Source organism: Carassius gibelio, chromosome A6 (genome assembly GCF_023724105.1).
Source record: "Carassius gibelio isolate Cgi1373 ecotype wild population from Czech Republic chromosome A6, carGib1.2-hapl.c, whole genome shotgun sequence".
In the NCBI taxonomy this organism is placed as follows: domain Eukaryota; kingdom Metazoa; phylum Chordata; class Actinopteri; order Cypriniformes; family Cyprinidae; genus Carassius; species Carassius gibelio.
In genome coordinates this window covers 27,199,778-27,224,672 of record NC_068376.1, presented here as the reverse complement: position 1 = coordinate 27,224,672, position 24,895 = coordinate 27,199,778, and the positions used below count along the sequence as shown (strand labels likewise).

General features: G+C 37.7%; 2 protein-coding genes across 2 annotated transcripts; both read right to left on the bottom strand.

Annotated features, from left to right (window-relative positions):
- Positions 1–1,127: 1,127 nt before the first annotated feature.
- LOC128015168 (potassium voltage-gated channel subfamily A member 10-like) lies at positions 1,128–2,813 on the bottom strand. The gene has a single exon (XM_052598844.1). It carries the CDS (start codon positions 2,811–2,813, stop codon positions 1,128–1,130), a length of 1,686 nt encoding a protein of 561 aa, XP_052454804.1.
- A 14,147-nt stretch (positions 2,814–16,960) lies between these two features.
- LOC128015924 (potassium voltage-gated channel subfamily A member 2-like) lies at positions 16,961–23,779 on the bottom strand. The gene is made up of 2 exons (XM_052600177.1): positions 23,505–23,779; positions 16,961–22,196 (listed from the first exon to the last, which is right to left on the bottom strand). Exon 2 carries the CDS (start codon positions 22,070–22,072, stop codon positions 20,594–20,596), a length of 1,479 nt encoding a protein of 492 aa, XP_052456137.1. The 5' UTR covers positions 22,073–22,196; positions 23,505–23,779; the 3' UTR covers positions 16,961–20,593.
- Between the last annotated feature and the right edge of the window lie 1,116 nt (positions 23,780–24,895).

Here is a 24,895-nt window from a genome sequence, read left to right as displayed (position 1 = left end):
CAACCAAAATTAAAGCTTTTTTTTGTGTGTGTGTGCACCGTTTGACCAACAGGTATACATTTTGAATTGCTAACTCATATACGTGCATGCATAAATTCTTGTGCATTTTCCAAACAAACATATTCCACATATTCATGTGCATAATGAGTAAGGATGATAGCAGGCCAGTGAAGCCTATAGGTGAAGAAGTGCTGTGTATCCTACTAGCTATCATCTATACTTTCATATATATTTGTTCAAACAAGGGACAAGATATGATGTGAAACTAATATATTTGACTGAAATTGCCAAGCAGAGGTGTGTACCAAACCTTGAACTCACTCAGCATAGAAGGAAATCTCAGCCTAAAGATAGAGTTCTAGAATCTCATTCTGTGTGTATGTTGACAAAAATAGAAACAGCAGATGAAATTTGGGACGAGCAGAAAGCAGATGCTGCCACAGCACGGTGGGTCATCCAAATATAACATACTTGCATGCGTAGGATACTGTTTTTAAATTCCAAACAGTCCTGATTACGTGTGACACATATCAAGGCTGTTAGAGGAGACATTCGGTGACATTGAATGATGGATAACAGTTTGGCATAAGCATTTTCTCTTACAAGCAGCAGGGACAAAAGGTGATGTCAGTGCAAAACTCTAAAAGATGACAACGTCAGCAAAAGGTGGATGCTTTGAGTGTATATTCATGATTCCTCTGCATTATTTTATGGGATTCGGCAACACAGGCACTTAATTGCGATTAATTAAATGCTTGTTTTGACCTCAGTTAAATGCAGCCCTTTGCCTCACAAATGATGACTTGAGAATCTTTTTTTGTTCTTCTGTGTTTCATATTCTCTTTTTCAGTTCAGTGCATTTCAGGTTGTATTATTGTAAAGCCTTAAAGGGATGTTCCTTACAAAATTCTGCTTCATTTTAGTAAACAGTGCTACTGAGGTTTTATAGTCCTGTTTGAGGTCTCCCTTTGAAACAGCACAGTCTGCAAAGGTACTGTTGGTATATGCATAGCATTAGGTACATATGTAGAACTCTAAATAAAGCAGTTGTCAAACCATAAAACTGAGAGTTTCTAAGTGCATTGTTGTACAGTCATTATTGCCAGTCATGAGAAATATACCAATCCTTATGGAACACTGTTTTTCCCTGTCTGCCAATTCCCATTGCTCTTGTCCAGCGAGTAATTGCTTTCATACTTCTCTTCAGAAATACGTTTCTGATTTGCAGCAGCCTCAGCAGCAACCTCAATCACCTGTTTCTCCGCCTGCTCTGTTTCACGATGGTAGAAGTAGTTGAAGTTGGAGACGATGACAGGAACGGGAAGTGCAATGGTCAGTACACCAGCGATGGCACAGAGGATCCCAACCATCTTTCCTCCCAATGTGATAGGGCACATGTCACCATAGCCAACCGTCGTCATTGTGACCACAGCCCACCAGAATCCCTCCGGGATGCTCACGAACTGAGTATCAGGTTCGTCAACCTCAGCAAAGAAAATGGCACTGGAGAAGAGGATGATGCCAATGAAAAGGAAGAAAATAAGCAAGCCCAGCTCCCTCATACTGGCCTTCAGGGTTTGGCCTAGAATCTGGAGGCCCTTAGAATGCCGGGACAACTTGAAAACCCTGAAGACACGCACTAATCGGATGACACGCAGTGTAGCCAGAGACATGTTCTGGTTGGCGATGGGGTCTTTGTCGTGGGCGGCCATCAGTTCTGTTATGACAGTTATGAAGTAGGGCATAATGGACACAATGTCAATGACATTCATAATATTGCTAAAAAACTCGCTCTTGCTGGGGCACACTATGAAACGTACTATAAGCTCAAAACAGAACCAAATGATGCAGATGGTCTCCACCACAAAGAAGGGGTCAGTAAAGGCAGAGAGCAGGGCCTTTGGACGAGGAGTAGGGGATAGAAGCGTTCCATTGGCATCATGGGTTAAGTTGACAAAAGCAGGCATAAATTCGCGATCATCACGGAATTCAGGGAGCGTCTCCAGGCAGAAGATGCAAATAGATATAGTGATGACAAGAACAGACACTAAGGCCACTGACCTGGCAGCACTGGAGCTCTCTGGGTACTCAAAGAGAAGCCAAAATTGACGGTGAAGCTCAATGGTTGGGAGCTGAGGCTCAGGGTCTTTGATGTAACCTTCATTTTCCTTGAACTGTTCCATGGCATCATGCCCTAGTCGATAGAACACTATCTCATCAGCAAACACATCCAATGGCACATTTGCTGGCCTCCGAACCTTACCTCCAGACTGATAGAAATACAAGATTCCATCGAAGCTCGGGCGGTTGCGATCAAAGAAATACTCATTCTTCATGGGGTCAAAATAGTCAATCCTTCTCATGGGGTCTCCCAGCAAGGTATCTGGGAACTGATTCAAAGTTTTAAGTGTTGTCTCATACATCATCCCTGAGACATTGATAACTACTTTTTGTTCACCCTCGTAGAATTTCTCCTTTTCAGCGAAATAGTCCTCGAAACAATCCTTGGTTACTTTTCCTAGCAGAGCCTCATTGGGACTGCCCTCGCTGCTCATCAGAACCTTCCAGTTGGAAATCAGGCTGTTGCAGCTTGATGTTCTTTTTTTTTTGCTGAGTGTTGGTGGAGAGGCCAGTGAGCGCCTCGGCTGTCTTACTCTCTGAGGTGAGTGGGGGATTGAGTTTATGCCATGGCTCCCATGGTTTGTTTCCTGGGCATCTGAGGTGGATGAGGTTGGATATCCCGAGTCACTCGGGTCTTCCAGATTGATTCCGATGTCATCCAGGTTCTCAAAGTTGACTAGAGGAACCTCCATGGCCTCCTTCCCCTCCCAGGGGCTGAGCTCAGGCTCCTAACCGCAGATGAAATGACAGACAGGCATCAAAAAGCACAGGCCAGCCAGCCCACTTTGCACCACAAAGTGCGAAGAGATTAGAGAAGATTCAGGATGGTTCTGCAGCAGTGAGCCGAATCCCAAGATACTGTCACCTGATCTGCAGATAAAGACAAAGGGAACAAAACAGTTGTTACTTCATGGAAGGTAAGGTTGCACCTTAGTCAGGAAAGGAAACAATTAAAGCAATCTAAAGTAATATAAACTCTACAACAAGACAAAGAAAAAGGAACAGAGATTTTATTTTTAGGCTCAATTATTTTACTCGAACAATAAAATCTTGGCTAACATGATGCCCATAGCTGCAGACCATTCAAAATGAAGCACGGACATTATAGATTAGGCATTAGTTCAGTCAAAAATGAAGAGTAGTTATTCACCTTTTTATTGTTTCAATACTGTAGGATCTTCTTTTCAAGTGTTTCAAAACGTATTAAAATACAATGAAAGATGTGCTATATTCCAAGTCTTGTGATTCTGTATGATAGCTTTGTATAAGGAACGCACTGAAATTTGACTGTGAATTTAACAGTCATCAGATATGTCTGATGCGTTAACAAATCAACCAATTCACTTAAAATAGTTAACCCAAATGAACAACTCAACGGATATGAGAATGAATCCAGCACCTCTACCAAATGAATCAGTCATCTCTGCTTTTCACATGAACTCATGTCTTAATTTTCAGTGAATAATACTTTAACAACATTTGTGATACTTTACTGGCAATTTCTAAGCTATACAAGCTTGGCATGGCCAATATCCTGAAAGGATATACATTATAACTAAAATATTTAGTCTCTCCTTGAATGTTGATAATAAAGCATAAATATTACATTCAAACTGAACGTGTTTTCCTGTGCTCTCTATCCACTGCCAAGTGTGCTTGAGAGCTGAGAACTTTATTATCATTTCTCCCTTATGGCTTCTTATAGCAACAATTGTAATTAACTTCTTAGCCATCGTAAAACAAGCATTAACAGCAATAGAGCTGTACTTGCGCTGTCAAATATTAAAAGTCAAATATTAAAAGATTAAGACCTCAGACTTTATGTTCCAGGTTTAATATAAGTTAAACTCATTTTAACAGATAATAATGGCAAGTAATTACACTAATCTTGTGCTATACTTATAAGAAAATATTATATTGCAAAGCTCCATTAATTTCTATTTTAATTACGTTCTCATTCTCTCCTGTACATTATGCTCTAGTGGAGAAGCAATTGATTATTGAAGCCAAATAGTTCATTAGGCATGTCTGTGCAAATGTTTTTTTTTTTTTTATAATGGTTATGATTGTTTTTTATAATCAATGTGTTACAGTTTAATTTCAGTTATTTATACCAATTGGTGAAGATAAATATTGTAAGTGCCCTATGGTACGATATATTAAAAGATTTTTATTTAGTTTGAGGTTCGTTGTTAGTTTCTGTATTAATCAACAGCATCTGTGACAGTTTAAGATGTATAACCTAGAATATTATTTTAATATACACATTCAACCCACTTTATTCCTAAACCAACTCCAGTGCTGTTCCTCTCATGGTCAGTGGTGCAGGTCAAAGGTCCAGTCTGGGCTTCTTATCTACAGCGTTCTATTTTCCAGTGAGTTTAATGGAGACAGGTAACCATAACCTGAACAGATCATTTAAACAGCTACCCCTACCACTTGACACCATAAAACCCGCAGCCGCCAAAAAGAAAAGCTTCTGGCTCCATGACAGCTTGTGTGGTTACACTGGAAGGTAACGCACACCTCTCACCTTCGTCCGCGTTATATTCCATTGACCCTATTAGTATACAGCAGGGCCTATCTTTTCCATTGTCAGACGAGTATTGTTGGATGGGTGGGTTTCATGTGGCCACATTTTTTACAGCATTGGCAAAATGGCCTCATTATATGCTAAGTGCATGTTTGCAGTGCTGGTGTTTAATTTTTAAGGAAAAATTGACCAGTGCTCAAGGATGAATAAAAGTATTAAACTGCTTAAATTGATATTCACCCAGCTGTAGTGGCCACATACAGTATGACTCAAAATCTGCATCTAACTTAAAGGGTTGGTTCACCCAAAAATAATTTATCATACTCATGTTCTTCCAAACTTGTATGCATTTCTTCCTTCTGTGGAACTCATTTTTTTTATTTATTTATTTTTTTTTAGAAAAAATGTGTTTTAGAACTGATCTTTCTTCAAAATATATTATTTTGTGTCCCACAGAAGAAAGAATAAAGGGTTTTGGCTAACCTGAGGGTGATTAAATGATTTTGGTTTTTGTGAACTATCCCTTTACATATATTTGATAAAAAATAAAAATAAAAATGCCTCTATTTTAAGTATACTCTTCTCAGAAAGAGTTAAGCTACACAATTGTAATATTTTTGTGCTGCCTTTGTTACCTGCATCCCATGCACTCTGCACCTTTTTTTTAATTTATTATTTATTGTGCTTCTTTATATTTATTTCCTACATTATTCAACTGTAACTGCAACATCCTAGTGAAAGAAAAGGAAACTAACATCTTTACCTGTTTAATGACAGTAAGCTTGCATTGACTTTGACATTTTTGACATTGATATATATATATGTTATATAGAGATGGCAGGATGGACAAAAGTTACAAGTGACAGAAACTTCTGTCCTTATCCTGTAGAGCTTTGTCTGGGGAAAATGCTGAAGTTATGTAAATGCACCACAGACAGAGATGACATCTATATCCTTCAGCTGCGTGTGTGTGTGTGTGTGTGCTCGCATGTGTCTAGAAGATTGATCACCAATGTGCGGGAAAGTGTCCCCACATGCATCACAGGTACAAAGTCATTGTTTTGTATCAAGTACCCTAGGGCAGGTGCATGTGTAAAGGCACATTACATACTTTATGTGTTAGATTGTTTGCATCCACTGGCTTGCATCACAGAAATATTAGGAGACAATATGCTATAGATGTCTTAGTTTACAAGTCAGATGATTTAAAGCAGCACACCCAAAAATGAAAACGCTCATTTACTCCCTCTCATGTCATTCCAAACCTGTATAGCTTTCTTTCCTTTGTGGAAATCCAAAGAAAACATTTTGAGAAATATCTGTTAGTTTTGGGTCCATAAATTTGAAGTCAATGGTCTCCAAAACATTCTTCAAAATATCTTATTTTATGTTCCACAGAAGAACAAGTCATGCAAGTTGCAAAGACATGAAAGTGAATAAATAATGAAAGAATTTATATTTTTGGGCAATTATCTCTTTAAATTAAAAATGTTTATTTTAGAACTGTGCTTTTACCAATCAGGCAATGTCTTATTAAAGGGTCAGTATCCCTTTAAATATTTGAAGAAATTGAACTTGCCAATATATTGATTATAATATTTCAAAAAGAGATTAAAATGTACTAATACAATAATTTAAAGCGACTTACTTACCCATATATACTAGTCAAAAACTTTTGAACCATCATTCATTCCAAAATTCAACATCACATCAAACAACAAACTATTTCTAATCTTCATCTCAATCCTAAATTCTTAAAGCTAAATACAGAAAAAGTATAAATAATCAAATTTCACAGCACATATTGTATAAAACAATGTGGCTTGCCAGAGAGAACACATAACAGTATCTAGCTTTCTAAACTTCTGTAACAGCTCCATTCATATCCATTAAATTTGATCCACACTCTTACTTATATCTTCTCTAAAAAACAGAATCCAAGCGACCAACATTACATGCTTAAGCACATTCATAAAACCAAACACGGACAAACGCTCAATGAAATACCCACCAGGGAAAACCTCTGTGGCAGGACGGTCCTTCTGTGAGCGTTGTGATCCAGGATGAGTATGGCTCCTCTTTTTGCCTCTGTCCCTCTCTAGTCTTGCTCCTCTTCTCTGCCTACGTTACAATCAGATTTCTGCACACCCTTTTCTTCTGTTTAAGCTCTCTCTCTTTCAGTAATCTTATTCCTCCTGAGTAACTTGAGACCCACGGCTGCCATCAGAGAGACGCACATGCTCACACACACACACGCACACACACACCTTACCTTTCACATCTGGCTTGGCTTTATGAACCTTAGACCGGGTTCTCCTTTCTGTTTGCGTCTCTCTCGCTTTCTGTCTGTCTCTTTGTTTTGGGGTGTCAGAGCAGTACCCCACGGCAGGAGCTCTGCAGGGTATACAGCACTGAGTAAAGGACGGCAGGAGCTCAGTAAGCAAACAGACCAACATCTCCAAGGTGTGAGACACTCACACACATTCACATATTAACAGTTACTCTCACTCATAGACGTATGCAGTTACACAGACACTTAATCTATGTTTGGAGTAGCATACTAGAGTACATATAGTATGCTAATGGTCATAGAATACTTGGAAGACAAGCTCAAAATGTTGACATTTGCAACTTTATACATAGAAAAGTGCAATGGAACGACATTCTGTGTCGAATTTCATCCTGGCATTGAGAGGGATGAACCAGGTATTGACTAATAAATTGTATTAATGAGTTCATACATAAGAGATCATATTTATAGAGACAGGTGAAATATCTAGTAGGATTATACCATCTAATGGACACATTATTGTGTAGAATATTGTATCCCACAATTAGCTCACTTTTTGAAAAATAATATTTATCTTTTGCTCACCAGTAGATAGATTTTTTTTACCCAAATCTTACTGACCCCAAACTTTGAATGGTAGTGTATAAATTGATTAAAAATGCAAAATAATGTTTATTTTATTTATTTATTAATTTTTAATTAAAAGTCACTCACTGAACTGAACATACATATATTATGTAATTTGACACTACTGCTTGATACAGTTATTGTGTAACAAAGCTTTTTTTTTTTTTTACTTTTAATAGGTTGTATACTCTATAGAGTAGAAAGCTATTTTCTATTCTGAACATTGGCACACTATTTAATGCACAGGAATACACACACACACACTTGTATAATGCACACATCACATATGTTTCGGCCTGTTTCCATCATATCAGCCTGTGGGACCTGAATTGGCATTACTGTCAAACACATAAGAACACACATTTACACAAACTTTAACTTGCAGAAAAATGCACACAAATCACATCACATACATTCTTGGGCTCCTTACTCCCCCATCAGCTAACATACACATACACATACAAACAGCAAATTAACTAGACTGCACAGTCCAGAACATTAAACTGCTTATAAAGGAGAACCAGTGCAATTCTTTTTAGGGTCCAGGGGCAGAAGTGAAAGGGGCTATTCATCAAGTCTTCTTTTAGCCTCTTGCTGATGTCTAGCAACTGCAAATGAAAAATACAACGAGATAAGAATGTATTTAAGCACTGCAATACACTGATTTGGTACCAAACAATCTATATATCTCTATAAATGTTAAGCAAGGCCTCATTAAGGGTTTTGAGTAGGTCGCAGAAGTGCTGAATGATCAACTGTGAAACTCAAACAAAAGGTGAGGAGATGAGACATTGGTGGGCTAAGTGTTTGTAGCCATGTGTTGTTTAAGACAACACATGGCTTGTTTGCTGCATAACTACACCTGGGGAAAACAATCATGAATCACATTTCATCTGAGCTGATTCAGACACAGTTGGCAGTTTTTATGTAATCTAAAATATCTGCTGAGTATTCATTTGAGCTTGTGGTAATGGCATATAGAGAACAGTGAGGGGCAATTAGTACAGTGTCATATTCCATATGAGAGCAAAATCCCTCATTCTACATCCCAAGTTTCCTGTGCGCTGGAAGGCTGACTGTAATTCATTCTTGAGGCTCTTGCCAACTTAAGCAGAACCAGTGCCAGCAGTCGAGGGTTCACCAGATTAACAGAATGAGCAGCCAGTTATTATTTGAGATGGGAGACAGAAAGAGTGAATGAACAGTGCTCTCTTCCACTCTCAATACCCATGGCTGAAGTGCCCTTGAGCACGGCACTGAACCCCCAGTTGCTCCCTGGGCACTGGATATAGCGTCCCACTGCTCCAGGTGTGTGTTCACTACTCATTGCTTTGAGTGCACTTGGATGGGTTAAATGCAGAGCACCAATTCCAAGTATGGGTTACCACACTTGGCAATTGTCATGACTTTCACTTTCACTTTCACTTTTTCATATATATATATATATATATATATATATATAGTGTGTATATACACACACATGAGTGTATATAGACTATTATATGAGGAGTGCACAGCTGTTTTATGAATCCAATTATATTCTGTCATATAATTTTATCCTTTTAATTCTGTCTGCATTCTTAGTATTTTTGAGATAATGAGCTTCAAAGTTTTTGCATTCCATTCGACCCTGTAGATAGAACTTTTTGTTTTTCAAATAAAAAGTCCCCCAAAAAATACAAAATAAAAAATTCACATAATGTAAATAAGTTGTCACAGAAGAAGAATATGTGAATAACTCAGTTTTGACAAAAATTTCAGATAGAGGCTTATAATACCAAGGCGATATATATCTCATTATGTATGTATGTATGTGTGTGTATGTCTTTTGTAGTTTAAAATGAGTAAATATTTATTTGTTTTTTTTTGTTTGTTTTATTTTTAGTGTTCTGATGCAGACACCCATTTTTCTTTTTAATTGTCTTAAGTAATGTGGAGCTGGCTACAGTTGCTTCATTTGCATTGCTGCATCATTCATACCCATCAAAGCATTGAGCAGCAGGTTCCCAGTGAGACCAGAAATGATCCACTCGCCCAGAGGGATCAAGCCTATAAAGGGTTCTGGATGTAGTCCAGAGTATCACTCAGGCTGTATAAATTAGCAAAAGCCCCTATAAATGACAATAGAGAATGTTTTTTATGTAGCTATTGTGGGATTGTCCTTCTAATTTATTCGAAAACTCGCCTGTTAATCTCATTCCCTCAGCTAAAAATTTCTTAGTAAAACAGACCATATCAATTACAGATTCACACCTATTTTGGAAGCAAACTATCTGTACCTGCCAGTTTTGGAAGCAGCATGTCAGCACAGCCACCCCTCTGAATTAGCTCTGCAACGGCTCTCACAGGTGCGCGCCAGCTCTCCAGAGTCGTTTACACTTATATCAGTCTCACACTGAGGAGCCATCTGGCCAGCCTGTACAGCAGCAGAGACGCCCCACAACACCGCTGTTGTTTGCACTGGTTAAGCAGAAGCAATCTGGCATGCAAAAAGGCATATTAGAGTTTAAACAGAGTAACGTTTGAAAGGAATGGGGTCTGAATGTAGCCGTGCCCCCCTCCTATTTGATTATTTATAGCTGGAAAGCATGGGCTGATATTTTTAGGGCACATTTTCGAGAACAAGCTGTATAACTTGCATGTGTTGCAGTATTCTTTCTGACTTTTTTTCCATCTACAAACTTTTAACATTTATATTTGTGTACTCATTCTGTCCTTGGAGTCACTGTGTGCAAGGTATGATTAAAAACTGTTGGCTTTTTTTTTTTAAACAGTGACCCCAAAAAGTAGTTGTGCATTTACAGAGGTATAACATTCATTGCATAGTAATATAAACTAAATGTAATGCGATGCCAATTAATGGTAGACCTTCCAACTGCACATTCAGAAAGTGTCATTTTGGGGTTAATATGATACTTTTTTTTTTTTTTTTAAAGAAATTCATACTTTTATTCAGCAAAGATGCATTAAATTGATCAAAAGAGACAGTAAAGAAATGTATATGTTTTAAATATAAACTGTTATTTTATTGTTCTATTCATCAAAGGATCATGAAAAAAAGTATCAGTTTCCACAAAAATATGAAGCAGCACAACTGTTTTCAGCACTACTACTAATAATTATTTCTTGAGCAACAAATCAGCATATTTGAATGATTTCTGAAGGATCATTTGACATTGAAGACTGGAGTAATGATGCTAAAAATTCTGCTTTGCATCACAGGAATAAATCAAATGTATTCAAATAGAAAACAATCATTTTTAACTCTAATAATATTTCACAGTTGTGCTGTTTTTATTGAATTTTTAATCAGATAAACACAGCATTGGTGAACATAAGATACTTTTTTCAGACACATTAAATAATCTTACCAACCCCATATTTTGAACAGCAGTGCATATACTGTATTTACAGTTTGTTGTATAACATTTAACAAAAATAAGTTTGTTAGGCTAAATATTGAATATATTAAAAAAAAAATGAATTCATTAGGTAGGATATTTATTGACATAGATACTTTTTAAAAGTGTGGCTTAAGCGTCCAAACTGTTTCTGCAGGCTCTGTAAATGGCTATGCTGTTGTGTGTCAAGGGTTAGCTGTCGCTCGCTTGTGTAGTCTTACATGTGAAATGAAACTTGTCCTATTAAGGTCTAGTTTGTTTATAGTATTTCACAGACCTGCCCACATTGATGCATATTGTCTATCACCTTAGCAACACTCTCCCAGACTCTCGCAAACTTGAGCCCAGCCTGCTCTTTTCCTGCTGGATGCGATCAATATCTGAGAGTAATGGAATGGCTCCATTGATTTTATGTAGTCCAATTCACTTACAACAAGATAATGCTTTCTATAAATGAATGGTTTTTAACATTTACACCTCTTGGGTTGTTTGGGTTGTTTTAATCGCATTGATTCTTTAAATGCTAGTTTATTTATGGTCTGGTTATGAAAATGGGTCAGACGGTAGATTTAACATAGTATTGAAACTGATGCTTGTTGGAGGGCAGTGTTTGTACATCTTGTTACCTAGAGGGTAGTCTCAGCCTCAGACGTTACACCCACAGACCGCTGGCTAATCGTCTGATGCATATGGGACACAAAAGAGGAAACACTTCAGGAGTGTTGAAGTCATCATCGGATTGCTGAATTCTACAGGATTTCCAGGAGATGTGTGTTGCGTCCTTTAACGTTCTGCCTGGAAACAAAGATACCGTGGCTATAAACCCCCTCATGAAAGAAGAAAGCCGTAGTGTTTACAACTGTGTCGACGAGTGCTTATCAGTATCAACTAAACATTAAAGTTTCAAAAGTATGTGAAATATTTAAAGTTTACGGCATAGAATCTTTCAAATCCATCCGAGAGTTTTACACACGGTCAAATATATGTAAATTGAAAATCCTGAGTTGAACCATTGCAACTATCAACATAAAACCTTTACTTTTGACCTCCAGAATATTTACAGTTAAGAGAAAACACTCTTCTTGTCTTAAAGATAATGATCATCTAATGCTCTTAGACGTATACCTGAAGTACAACTTCTGGCTATTTTAAACACAATCAGGCTCCAACAGAATCTACACCCACAGAACTGGAATGCGTGTCATTCACAAAGTTCCAAACATGCAAACTGTAAGGAATGTTCATTTTTGAAATATTTGGGATAATTTGGTTTGCCACCAAAAAATTATGTAGGACTCTCATTCGCTTAACACTTGTTTACCTGAGAATACAATATAAAATGTTATTTAATTTTAGGACAGAATTCACTGAATTAGCCTAATCTGAGACTGAGATCTGAGACAAATGTGTTGTTTCAATTTGTCCTTCACTCTTAAAAATAAAGGTTCTTTATTGGCATCCATGGTTCCATGAAATACCTGTAAAATCCATGGGATTTTAGATCTGTAGTATTACTGCAAAAAAAAAAGAAAGAAAAAAAAACTATTGAAACTTTTATTTTTAAGAGTTTTTGGCATATTATTTTGTCCCTTTCTCTCTAGTGATGTTCCCTCTGTAGTAGACATGCTTTTTGTACAGATACTATGTGTTGCTGAAACTTGTGTTGTTAGACACTGCCTCTAGTGGACAAGAGCAAAATCATCTGCTTACAGGTAAAGTGTTCTCTTTTGTATTTTATTGGATACTTTAGCTCACATTCAGGTGCGAAACAAATGCATAAATAATGGCAGAATGGTATTATTATTTTTTTTTAGATAATCAGTCCCTTTAATATTAGGGAGTTGAGAGAATTAAACCTTTTCACTCTGACCCTGCACTGTTAAAAATAAAGGTTCTTTATTGTCAAGAACCTTTAACATCAATGGATCTTTCCATTTCACAGAGGATCTTTAGATAATTAAAATGTTCCTCACACAAAGAAAAAAAAGGAAAAGTTTTTTAAGAACTAATGACAAAAACGTTCCTTGAGGAACTCAAAATGGTTCTTTTATGTCATCCTTGTGAAAACCCCCTTTTGGATAGTTTATTTTAAGCAGCGTAAACTATATATTTATACTTTCCAGCTCTTCCTTTTGCATTTATTTAAATTCTGTTTAGTACCTGAACTGAACTAATATCTGTGACATTTCTGTTGGTTTCCATAAGAAAGATTCCAGGTTGGAGGGAGACTATGCTGAGCTTGCAGCTGGTGATGAAATATTAACTCATGATGGGTATTTTCAAGACTTCTCATACATCTAGTAGGTTACAAGAATCACACTGCACCTCACATCAGTACACCTTACATCAATAGACCCAGCAGGAGACACAGTCATACAGACTTATGAGGAATGAAAGAAAACCTGGTAAGAGTTCAGCTTTAGAGGTTTACAAGAGGCTTGCACAAGTGGACGATATAACCCTGGTTTCAGCCAAATGTGTCATAATGTGTCTGGGAAAGCCTTCAACTCTTTGTGACATCTTTTGCTGAACTTTCTCATATCAGATGATTTATTATTTGTTAATATAACACACTCTATGGACTTACTCTTTACATTCAGTGATTTCGTCAATAAAGCCCTGATTTTTTCTAATAGAATACCTAACAGTGGCCGCTAAATCTAACAGTATGTGGTATATCTGTGGTAAACAAACACAGCCGGTTATACCAGTGTGAGTGAAGTCTCCCTCTGATCCACCGGTTTTCCATCTCTCAGGGTGGAGGGTGTGGCTCAGGAGGCCGTGTCCTTGGATCTGAGTCCAGGCCATATGGCACCTGAACACTTGGGAGCAGAAAGGAGATTTAAAGGCTGAATACTAATGCCACTGGTGCACTGCTGCATATAAAATAAAATATATGTTTTCTACTTCCAGGTCAACTAAGTTTTTTTTTTTTTTTTTTTTTTTTTTGCATGGCGACTTTATTTTCATAACAATTAAGCACAGTAAATTAATATTTCAATTGTTTAATAAATCTGTCAAGTACAATAGGAAGTATACATCATGGTAATATCTGTTGTCCTAAGTTTAATTAAAACATTTTTTTTTATCTAATTTAATTTTAAAAACACTACGTCTTGACCTTTTTTATTATAATTGTAGGGTAAAGATCTGCTTAATTGTGAAAAAATAAATAAATAAATAAAATAAAATAAAAATAGAATAAAGATTAAGAATGTGTTTATGAATTTACTTAAATTTCTAATGTTAAACAGGATTAAAAAAAATTAAAAAAATTGCTCTCGCTAGACAGTGAAAATATATGTGCCTTATTTCAGGAGATAGCCTTTAGAGGGCATCTATTCTCTCCTTTTCAATGAAACATTACCTTAGGCAAACATTACATAGTAAAAGTTCAGCTTTAGAAGTTTACAAGAGGCTTGCACAAGTGGACGATATAACCCTGGTTTCAGCCAAATGTGTCATAATGACTCAGTGTCTGGGAAAGCCCTCAACTCTTTACAACATCTTTTGCTGAACTTTCTCATATCAGATGATTTATTATTTGTCAATATAACACACTCCAGGGACTTACTCTCTATATTCAGTGATTTTGTTAATAAATCCTTGATTTTTTCCTAATAGAAAACCTGACAGAGGCTGTTAAATCCAACGGTATGTGGCATTTCTGTGGTAAACAAACACAGGTGGTTAGGGCAATGTGAGTGAAATATGACCTAGACATTTTTCAGACAATCCATTAACAAAACCAAAAAATTGCTGCTAGACAGTGAAAATATATGTGCCTTATTTCAGCACATAGCCTTTAGAGGGCATCTATGCTCTCCTTTTCAATGAAACATTACCTTGGGCAGCGCCAGCACGCTGAGGCATTGGGATTAAACAAGCTTGTATGTAGAATTTTCCCGAATTTAAATCCATATTTGTCACACTAATATGTATTATCTAACTCTAGCATTCCCTATTCTTTTCCCTAATATTTCTTCTTGTTTTCATTTTTATTTATTATAAAAAATAATTTGTTGTTGCCTTTGATTGCTTAAATTGTCCTATTGTCAAGTCTCTTTGGATAAAAAAAATATTTTTATAGCAAATACAGTGGGTATAGAAAAGAATCACCCCCTATAAAATAATCTATTTTTTTATTGCTTTGCAGCCTGAAATGAAGATGGACACAGTTTTTGTTTTATCCAGCTGTACTTACTGAGTGCAACTTATAACATCCGAGTGAAAGATAGAACACCAGCATGTAATAAACAAACAAAAAAAAAAAATTATAAAAATAATCTGCATTGGAAAAAGGATCACCAGCTTGTGTCTGTATTTTGTTGAACCACCTTTTGCTTTAATTACAGCATTTAGTCTGTTGGGATTCGTCTAACTTTGCACATCTAGACTTTGCAATATTTGCTAGATCTTCTTTGCAACATCTGCCTCAAAATTGTCAAGGTGCATTCTGGCAGAGCTCAGTCAGAATGCATGTGGCCTTTCTTGAGGAGTTTTTTTTTTTGTAACCCTCCTATACAAGCCACATTTGTGGATAGTTCGTGATATTATTGCACACAAAGACCACTTTTTGTCGTAAATTACTTCAGCTGCTTCAGAGTGGCTGTAGGCCTCTTGGTCGCCTCTCTGACCAGTTTCCTCCAGGCTCTTTCATTCAATCTAGAGCACCGTCCTGATCCGGGAAGGGTCTGTGTTGTACCAAATACATTCCACTTTTTAATAATAGACTTCACCTTGCTTCTAGGCTTTGATCAAGCCTTTGAAATTTCTTTGTATCCATTTCCTGACTTGTGCCTGTGCCTTGACAGTGCTTTTCCACCCTTAGCGTATTGTTTGCTTCAATTGCACTACAAAGGACTGAAATGCTCCAGGAATGCTTTTTTCATGCTGAGCTAATCAAAATGAGCACAGCTGATCACAGTTGACAGTCAAATGGTTTTATGTGCCAGTAGGTGATTAGATACAGTTTACAAGTAATTTTTAGGAGGGGGGGGGGGGGGTGTTCCTTTTTTAAACTCAGTGATTGGATTTTTTTCCCCTTACATTTTGGTGTTATATCTTTCACTTGGATGTTATAAGTTGCACTGAGTAAGTACAGCTAGATAAAACAAAAACTGTGTCCATCTTCATTTCAGGCTGTTAAGCAACAAAATGCAATTATTCTTTTCTATACCCACTTTATAGTCTGTAACTTCCTGACCCTAAAGTGAGTGTCAGTACACATTCATATAAATGATAAAACCAATCCAGATTCCCGAAACAGCACAAAGAAAATGCATTAGAAAGGAATCACCATTACTCAGTGGCTAAACAGCACAGAGTCTCGAGATATGAGAGTAACATAAACATAATCAATACTCTATGAATAGGGTGGAATAGGAAGCTGGACAAAATCTTTTGACTATCCGTAAATATTTCACAAAGGTGTCATATTTGATCCAGCGCCTCCCTCTCTCTGTCATCTATTCTTGTCTCTTTTGAACATTCTGTCCTCCTCCTATTGTTACTGACACACACACACACACACACACACACACACACACACACACACACACACACACACACACACACACACAGTCTCTTTCTCACTTTGCACACTTCTAACTCTCCAGAGCTTATGCCGATATACATTGACAGTCTTTCTACACCAGCCTTGTCTATGATCTTGATCTATTTTGCTCCCAATGGCTGTTTTTAGCACACCCTTCTCTCTGTGGAAAGTGCAGAGGACTATACACTGAGCACTTACAGTGGAGTAAAATCAAAGATGCCAACAGGCACCTCTCCCTGAATGGTTTGAAGCTACCAACCTTTTCCTCTGGATGAGCTAATTATATCGACATCTAAAAGCTCCCGGTGTTCTGAAAACATGCAATGCCATCATTATTTCCTTTTCTAAAATTATCTGCCAAATAGCTCTGAGCATATCTGTGACATTTAAACAATGCACGACAACATTGAAAGAAACAAGCAACACAGCTCTTGGGTTTCATATATCATCTTTTTGTTGTATTTGCAGTATTGATCATTTGGAAGGGATATATGCATGACTCAATCCATAGATTGTCCACTGGTGCTTGTAAAGTGCTTTTTTATATCCAGTAACACTGAACATACTGTTTTTCAGTGGTTACATCCTAAAAAAACATGGCTGCTTTGTAGAGTGAATATTACATACTGGATCACACTAACAGGAGTGTAAAACGTTCATTGTCTTGGGGCTTGTCCTTTACAGCCAGAATGGGGTGAAACTGACTCATACAACTCTCTGCCAATTGAAATTTTTGTATAAGTCTAGACATCCCTTGGTCTGACTGTTGAGCACAGGCTATAGGGTCTGAAGAGCTTTATGGATATACACACATGCCAACACACACACACACATATAACACTGTATTGCATAATTAAGCAATAAGAGAGACTTTCTTTGCAGGCTCAACAACTTGGGATGGACAGATACAGGACTCGTCTCAATCACTGCAACCTAGTCATGTACTCATAAGGCCAAAGGCAATTAAAGCATAGTACAACAGTTCACTGGTTCACAGGTACAACTTCACTGTATTTTAAACAGTGCATTTACGCTTTAACATGAAATCTACATATTTACTCAGTAATCGTCCTGGATTAATGGTGTATGATTTATAAAAGAAAAGAAAAAATAAATAATGTGTCCTCTGAAATGATGTTCCTTTTCTAGCCATTTGACTCTTGGTTAACATTAGCCAATAACTAAATTGCTTATTTATACATTGTTTTAACAATCTTGTAGTATGGATTGGATCTTTTCTGTTTTAGAACACCAACATTTGATGATCCAGAACTTGTGCTAGTCTACATTTTTTCCCCTCATTGAATAGGAGAAAAGTAGTCATTTAATTTAATTTAAAAATGTATTGCTCTAAATCTGTGTGATAAATTGAAATGAAATTGAATTAATAATATAAACAGAATGACTTTATGATTATATGGTTTTGACTGAATTTGCCTTTCCTCCCCATCATTTTTATTCTAAAACAAAAACTTCTGTGAAGGCCAAAAAAAAAAACAGATTGCATGAGTTGATACACATCCTTTCTAAACTGTGACTATAGGCTGATTATGAGATGCTAACAAATGATTTTGTGACATTCAATGCCATCATTTAGCATTTCAAATGACATTTAGAAAATCAACACACAAATCAAATGTGATACAAGAAACTGGTGCACCAGGCAAAAGTGTTTCACAGATGTGCCTGTCCAATGAGGGAAAAAACAAGGCTTCAAAGAGGTACTGTTATAGCCCTGACATTTTACACTGCCAGGTCTAGCACCAAAAGCACAATACATGTTATGGTCACAATACATGTTATGGTCACACATTATATATAAAGTTAGGGTGAAAATGTTAATGTATATGGTTTAGGATGACATGCGAATTACCAACAGCATACTGTCTGAAATCATGCATAGAAAACCTGCTGTTTGCCTGCATTAGACCTGAAGTGGGTCATTTCTGTTCCCCTAGTGGAATTACAAAAATGATTTTCAAAAGAAATCTTCCAAACACTCCCCGTCTGCCACGTGTCAGACAGATAGTTTTGCTTTAAAGTCCACTGGTTGAGCCAATGTTGCTGTGTTGTGCTGCTTATACATCAGAGCAGTGATTCGAAAGCGCCACACTTTCGGGGGAAATTAATCCACAAATGGATTACAGACCGTTTTTAACATAAAAAAGACACACTTCAGCTTTAAAGCATCCAAAAAGAAGTTTAGTACATTTCTTAGGCACTGGCTATGCATTGTGGGGCGTCAATTTGGATAGATTGGTTTAACATTCAGGATTATACACTTTGTTAAACCAACCCGAATTGTGCGTGTTGCATTGCTGTCTATATTCTTAATTTTAAAAAGAATACATAATTAGCAGCAGCTGTGAAAGCAGTATCTGCTTCTAAATTAGCAGCATCAGCACATAAAGTCTGCTTAAAAAAGAGACAAAGACAAAGGCACCTGCAAGCCCAGGTGAGAGATTGGAATGGATGTGGGTGAAAAACCTTCTAATGGTACACAGTCATGTTCCACATTCAAATAATAAAATCATCAGTCAATCCATATAGAGTCTAAGGATTTTGTGTCTAAAGAGTCGAGAATAAAAAAAAAGAGTTTTTGCTGCCTTGATAATGGCTATAAGTTGAACGAAAGGCCACAATAACTGTGGTTGGAGCCAAGTTTCTACCATTGGTAGAAAGCCAGTATTGACTTCCATAGTTTATTTCTGTCGATTCATTGTGGTTTGTCATTATAGAGTTTCTTCATCATAAGATACGTTTGTAAGCCTGTAAGTCTAGATTTCAAGGTCACCTGATGCTAAGACAATCAGAGTCCCAACAATCAATGCCCTAATGCTACACTGTCCATCCAAATGCAATGCTGAGTGTCTTTTTATACTTTGACTCACAAACCAAAACCTGAAACTGAAAACAGCACCTTTCGATCACAATAAAACTTTGCAGATAAAAATAGATGTATACTGTATATGTATATATACAGACCAAGATACATATTGTCGTCATATTCTAGCTTCTGAACTAGTTTCTGTATATCACTTTCTCTTGAGCTTAAAATCCATGCCATTAGGATTGGTTTTGAGGCCATGCAACACTATAATGTGAACTACAATATGGCTCATTAAGTGACAAAGTAATTTGAATATCAACTACATTTTGGCCAACCTCTGCAGCTTCCAGCAGAATATACACTGAACAGTATGCTCTTACAAAAAATACATAAAGCATTTTTTTTTCTGTGGCACTAGGGTGTTATTTTGCTTATTATTCATTTAATGTGTTAATATGTTTTTGTGTGTTCCTTTTCCTGAAGAACTGCAAATAAAAACTGACATGAAATGAGAAAAGAAAAGCCACTGAATGACATTGAACCCAGATGCTGCAGACTATAAATAACATAAAATATGATATGTAGAGACATTCATCTTGTCTTGAAAAGCTTTGCAGCAGGATAATCATGAAGGAGTAGATACAAGTTCTGTCCATACATACTTAGTTTGGGTCCACACATAGCTATCGACACAAAAGCAAGCAGTTTTCAATGACATTCCCAGCCTGATTACCACAAACCGCAAAAATAATAGACACCTGTCTTGAATCTACGTGAATATTGGTGTTCTTTAACAAGCAGCAGGATTGTGGATGAAACTTCTGTGAATATTCTTTATCTCATATACATGTACTGCATGTGACCCCAAACCTTTTTAACAGCAGATAGAGCACACAGATGACATTTCTTTGGCGAAGCTTGACTTTGAGAGTAAGATGTTGATGGAAATATATGGAATATACAGAAATATATGTGCTGTTTAATTGTGTACCAGTTCCTTATAAATTCTTGGCTCCTGATCCAGATAAGGTGTTGGATGATATAGACGACGACCATGCAAACATTGATGAATACTTGGATTGTGGATGGACCTAGATGTACAGTTAGACTTTCAATGAAGAATTGGAGATTGGAAAACTCATGACAATAACTGAGGTGTTCAACCTCACAATCCTCCTTCGAACATGGCTTACTAGTCCTTTTATAATTCAAGTGGTACCTGCTCCCCAGATGACTAGACATCTGTCAGCATTTTTTTGATATTAACATAATTTGTATCTGCTAAAGTGCAATTGGCTGTTTTGAGGTTCTCTTCCTGAAAGTCCTCGTTGCTGTTGTTGACACCTCCTTGGACTTCCATGTAGTCCGACTTGCTGATGGTGGATCCACTTCGACTTCCCTTCAGCTCTTCTTGTGAATCGGCTTTAGGCACGTTAACTTGGAGATACTGCGCCTGCTCCTCGCCTTCTGTTTCTCGATGGTAGAAGTAGTTGAAGTTGGAGACGATGACGGGCACAGGAAGGGCGATGGTCAATACACCAGCAATGGCACAGAGGGATCCAACAATTTTTCCTCCGATGGTTGTGGGCACCATATCTCCATAGCCAACAGTCGTCATTGAAACCACAGCCCACCAGAACGCATCGGGGATACTATAAAATTGTGACTCAGGTTCGTCAGCTTCTGCAAAGAAGACTGCGCTGGAAAAGAGGATGACTCCGATAAAGAGGAAAAAGATGAGAAGTCCTAACTCTCTCATGCTGGCTTTGAGGGTCTGACCAAGAATCTGAAGTCCCTTCGAGTGGCGGGAGAGTTTGAAGATTCTGAAGACTCGTACAAGTCTGATGACCCTCAGAATTGCGAGAGACATGGCTTGTTGCCCTTGCTGCCCATCTTCTGCTGTCTCGGCCAACTCCGTTCCCAGCGTGATGAAGTACGGAATGATGGCCACAATATCAATCATGTTCATTATGTTCACAAAGAAGTTGGCTTTACTAGGGCAAGCAAAGAAGCGCACCAAGAACTCGAAGGAGAACCAGATGATGCATAGCGTCTCTAGAATGAAGAAAGGGTCTGTGAAGTAGGTGGATGTGTAAATGGTTGTGGAGTTAGTGACAGCAACTGGGACTTTGTGAATCTCCTCATCGCTGTGGAAGATGGGCAAGGTTTCCAGGCAGAAGCTGACGATGGAGATGAGGATGACCATGACAGATATGATTGCTATAATCCTAGCCGGTCCAGAACTTTCTGGATACTCGAAGAGCAACCAGACCTGCTTCTGAAACTCATTTTCAGGCAATGGCCTCTCCTCCTCCTTGATAAAACCCTCATCCTCCCGAAACATCTCAATCGCTTCCTCTCCAAGCTCATAAAAGCGGATCTCCTCTGAGAAAACGTCCAAAGTGACATTGACGGGGCGCCGCAACCTTCCACCCGATTGATAGTAATAGAGGATGGCGTCAAAGCTGGGGCGGCTTCTGTCAAAAAAGTACTCATTCCTGAGCGGGTCAAAGTACCTCATGCGCTTCTTGGGGTCCCCTAGTAATGTTTCGGGGAACTGCGAGAGGGTCTTGAGCTGTGTCTCGAAACGCAGACCCGAAATGTTGATTACCACTCGCTCACAGCACTCCTGCTCCGTTCCCGGGTCATAGTCCTGAGGAAGACCAGGGTGTGCTGCTGCCTCATCTGAGGGGTCGCCTGTAGCCACAGTCATTATGGGGGAGGGTAAGGCCTGCACTTTTCACGGGGGCGGGGCACCACTGGGTGGGAAATCCTCACGAAAGTGGGCTTGACACCATAGACCTCTGAGGGTCACAGCGTGCTACAGGGTGGGTCAACTGAAAGACAACAAAAGATATTTTAAGACAGCATGCAGATTTTTTTACGATTGTGTCCACAGAGGGTCTAAAGTGTCAAACTCCAATCCTGCAGGGCCACTGTCCAGCAGTGGAGAGGAGCTCCGACCAGCTACAAAACAACTGCCTGGAAGTTTCTAGTGAGTCTGAAGACCTTGATTAGCTGGTTTAGGTGTATTTAATCAGGGTTGGAGTTGGCTCTCAAGGAACTGAATCTGACATCCCTGGTCTAAAATATTCTGTAATGTGGGACACTTATTACCATTGTTTAAAAATGTGATGCTAATGACTTAGCCTTACGATCATTACATTTTAATAATAAAAAAAAAGTAAAAAAAAAATCTTCAACATAATATATGAAGAAATATATATATATATATATTAAGTATTCAAAAAAAAACTATACTAAAAAAAGTGTCCTGCTTTGGAACTGTTTATCATAATATACTGTAAGTGTGTCCCTAGTATAATATTCAGGAGAGAGACCACACAGTCAGTACAAAATGTCAAGCTTAGGCAGAAAGTTAAATATAGCACAATTCAATACGAAACAGCATATTTAGTTACGCATTCAAAAGCAAAGTTCCTTGATCGTCTTAAAGAATGCACCACAAAATGAAGTTTTTAACAAGCCCTGTCAATTATTTCTGGTGTGCTGCAATGGACAAATATCCATTCACATAAAACTGCTTCTCTCACAGCGCAGTCATGTGAAAGATGCCCTTCTCTATGAGACATGCACATCCTAAAACTACCATGCTGTATCCATTCAGTGCGTTCCCTATCCCTTTTCTCCTCCTTTTTTATGAAATACCCAAATGTTCAAAGAACTGACGCTTTTATCCAAAGCAACTTACAATTGCTATATATGTCAGAGGTTGCACGCCTCTGGAGCAGCTATCGGTTAAATGTCTTGCTCAGGGACACATTGGAGTCTCACAGTGGATTCGGACCCAGGTCTTTCACACCAAAGGCATGTGTCTAATCCACTGCGCCAACATGTGTATACATATTTGTTGGACGCATTTCAATGGATTGTTTCTTGTCCCAAACAGTGCCAGCATGCTCTAAAATATTCAGCAGAAGCAACCTATGAAATATTAAACTGCAGAAAATACATTTTAGGCTTTAACAAGACTTTGTGGTCTCTTTCTTTTCACTCCCTCCTCATTATATTATACATGATGCATAACTGTAGATAATAAAATGCACACACAAATACCAAATAAATGAATAAAGCATCATGTATTCAATAGTCCAGTTTACGTATTCAGAAATGAGACATTGTACCTGCTAGGTTAAAGTTTTAAATCACCCCTGTGGTTCCTCAGGTTCCCAGAAGTCTCGACAGCCTTCTCAAAGTGAGGATAGCACTCCAGCGTCTGTGTGGCTGAGATGAAAAGGACAAACACACATCTGATTCCTTAAATCCCGGCTGCTGCTGTCTGTCGTAGCTCTCTGTGCACCGGCGTAATGTGCATAACGGGGCAGGCAAGGAGGAGGGGCAGAGAGGTACAGTATGCGGGTGTGTCCTAGTCTAGCCCAGAGCTTCCTTACAGCAGGTTGTTTGAGAAGGACAAGGAGGAAAGAACAGGAAAAAAGTGTATGATGCAAAGGAAGGAGGATCTCTTCATTCCACACTTTAGGAGGTATTAAGATGTCCTTAAAGGGCACCACAGCCTTGCTAGACAGGTTGTAACAACGACAGTAGAGATGAATGTTAAATTTCTGCAGGAGGCACAGCATCGTGCTTGCCAATTAAGTATTAGTCTTTCAGGGATTACATTGATAATTAGACAGTCAATTTTTTAATTAATGGGAACGCTCTTTTAAGTGACTGATAAACTACTGCTTATTGTGTAGTGTGTGAGGCGTCAGTGACAAAGTATGTCAGAGATAATAATTTTTTTTGCACTTTGAAACTTGAGAACTTTTTAATGTTTCAAAAAACTATATATTTTTATAATCATGATTTATATGTATATGAAGTTTTCCAGTTGATGTGATCAGTATGTTATTTATTTCTTCTGGTCACATGACAACAAAATGGCTGAAATAATAGACTTTTTAATACTTTTTTTCTCAGTACATTTATGCCACCAAGCCATACAAAAGTTATCCAAATAATTTATTTTAAATATTTTTAATTAAACTTAATAGCTACATATTCAGAATAAAAATTAACAGTACAGTAATAACCAATGAGCCAATCTTATTTAAAATTAGATAACTATTTATTTATCAAAGACATGTCCCCTTAATGATAAGTAATGGCACTATCACTGTTAAATGCATTATTGAAAACAAAAACTAAAATTGCATATTCATTTTTTATTCGCCAAAAGGTTTTAATTTGACTAGTCAGTTGAATCAAGGGTTAGATCTATAATGATCCTTAATGTGACAGCTGCACCCTACTATTTTTTACAGTGATTGCAATACAGTATAAATGCTAATTCTCTCAAGATGTCATGTTGACATGTGAACAGATGCAGAACATCATACATAAGAAGTCTGCAGCGACAGACGTCTCGAATCTCTTCCTACCTGTCTGTCTACCTCGCTTGCCGACGTCTCAGTAGTTGTTGCATGATGTTCACACAACAAACCATTAGACGGTTAGTTAAAGCGTTAAATAGAATCTGCAGTCAGTCGTTGCTGTGCATACCAAAAGACTTCTG

What these genes read in the sequence shown, in the direction of transcription:
- LOC128015168 (XM_052598844.1), bottom strand. Translation starts at nt 2,813, where the DNA reads ATGGAGGTTCCTCTAGTCAACTTTGAGAACCTGGATGACATCGGAATC.
- LOC128015924 (XM_052600177.1), bottom strand. Translation starts at nt 22,072, where the DNA reads ATGACTGTGGCTACAGGCGACCCCTCAGATGAGGCAGCAGCACACCCT.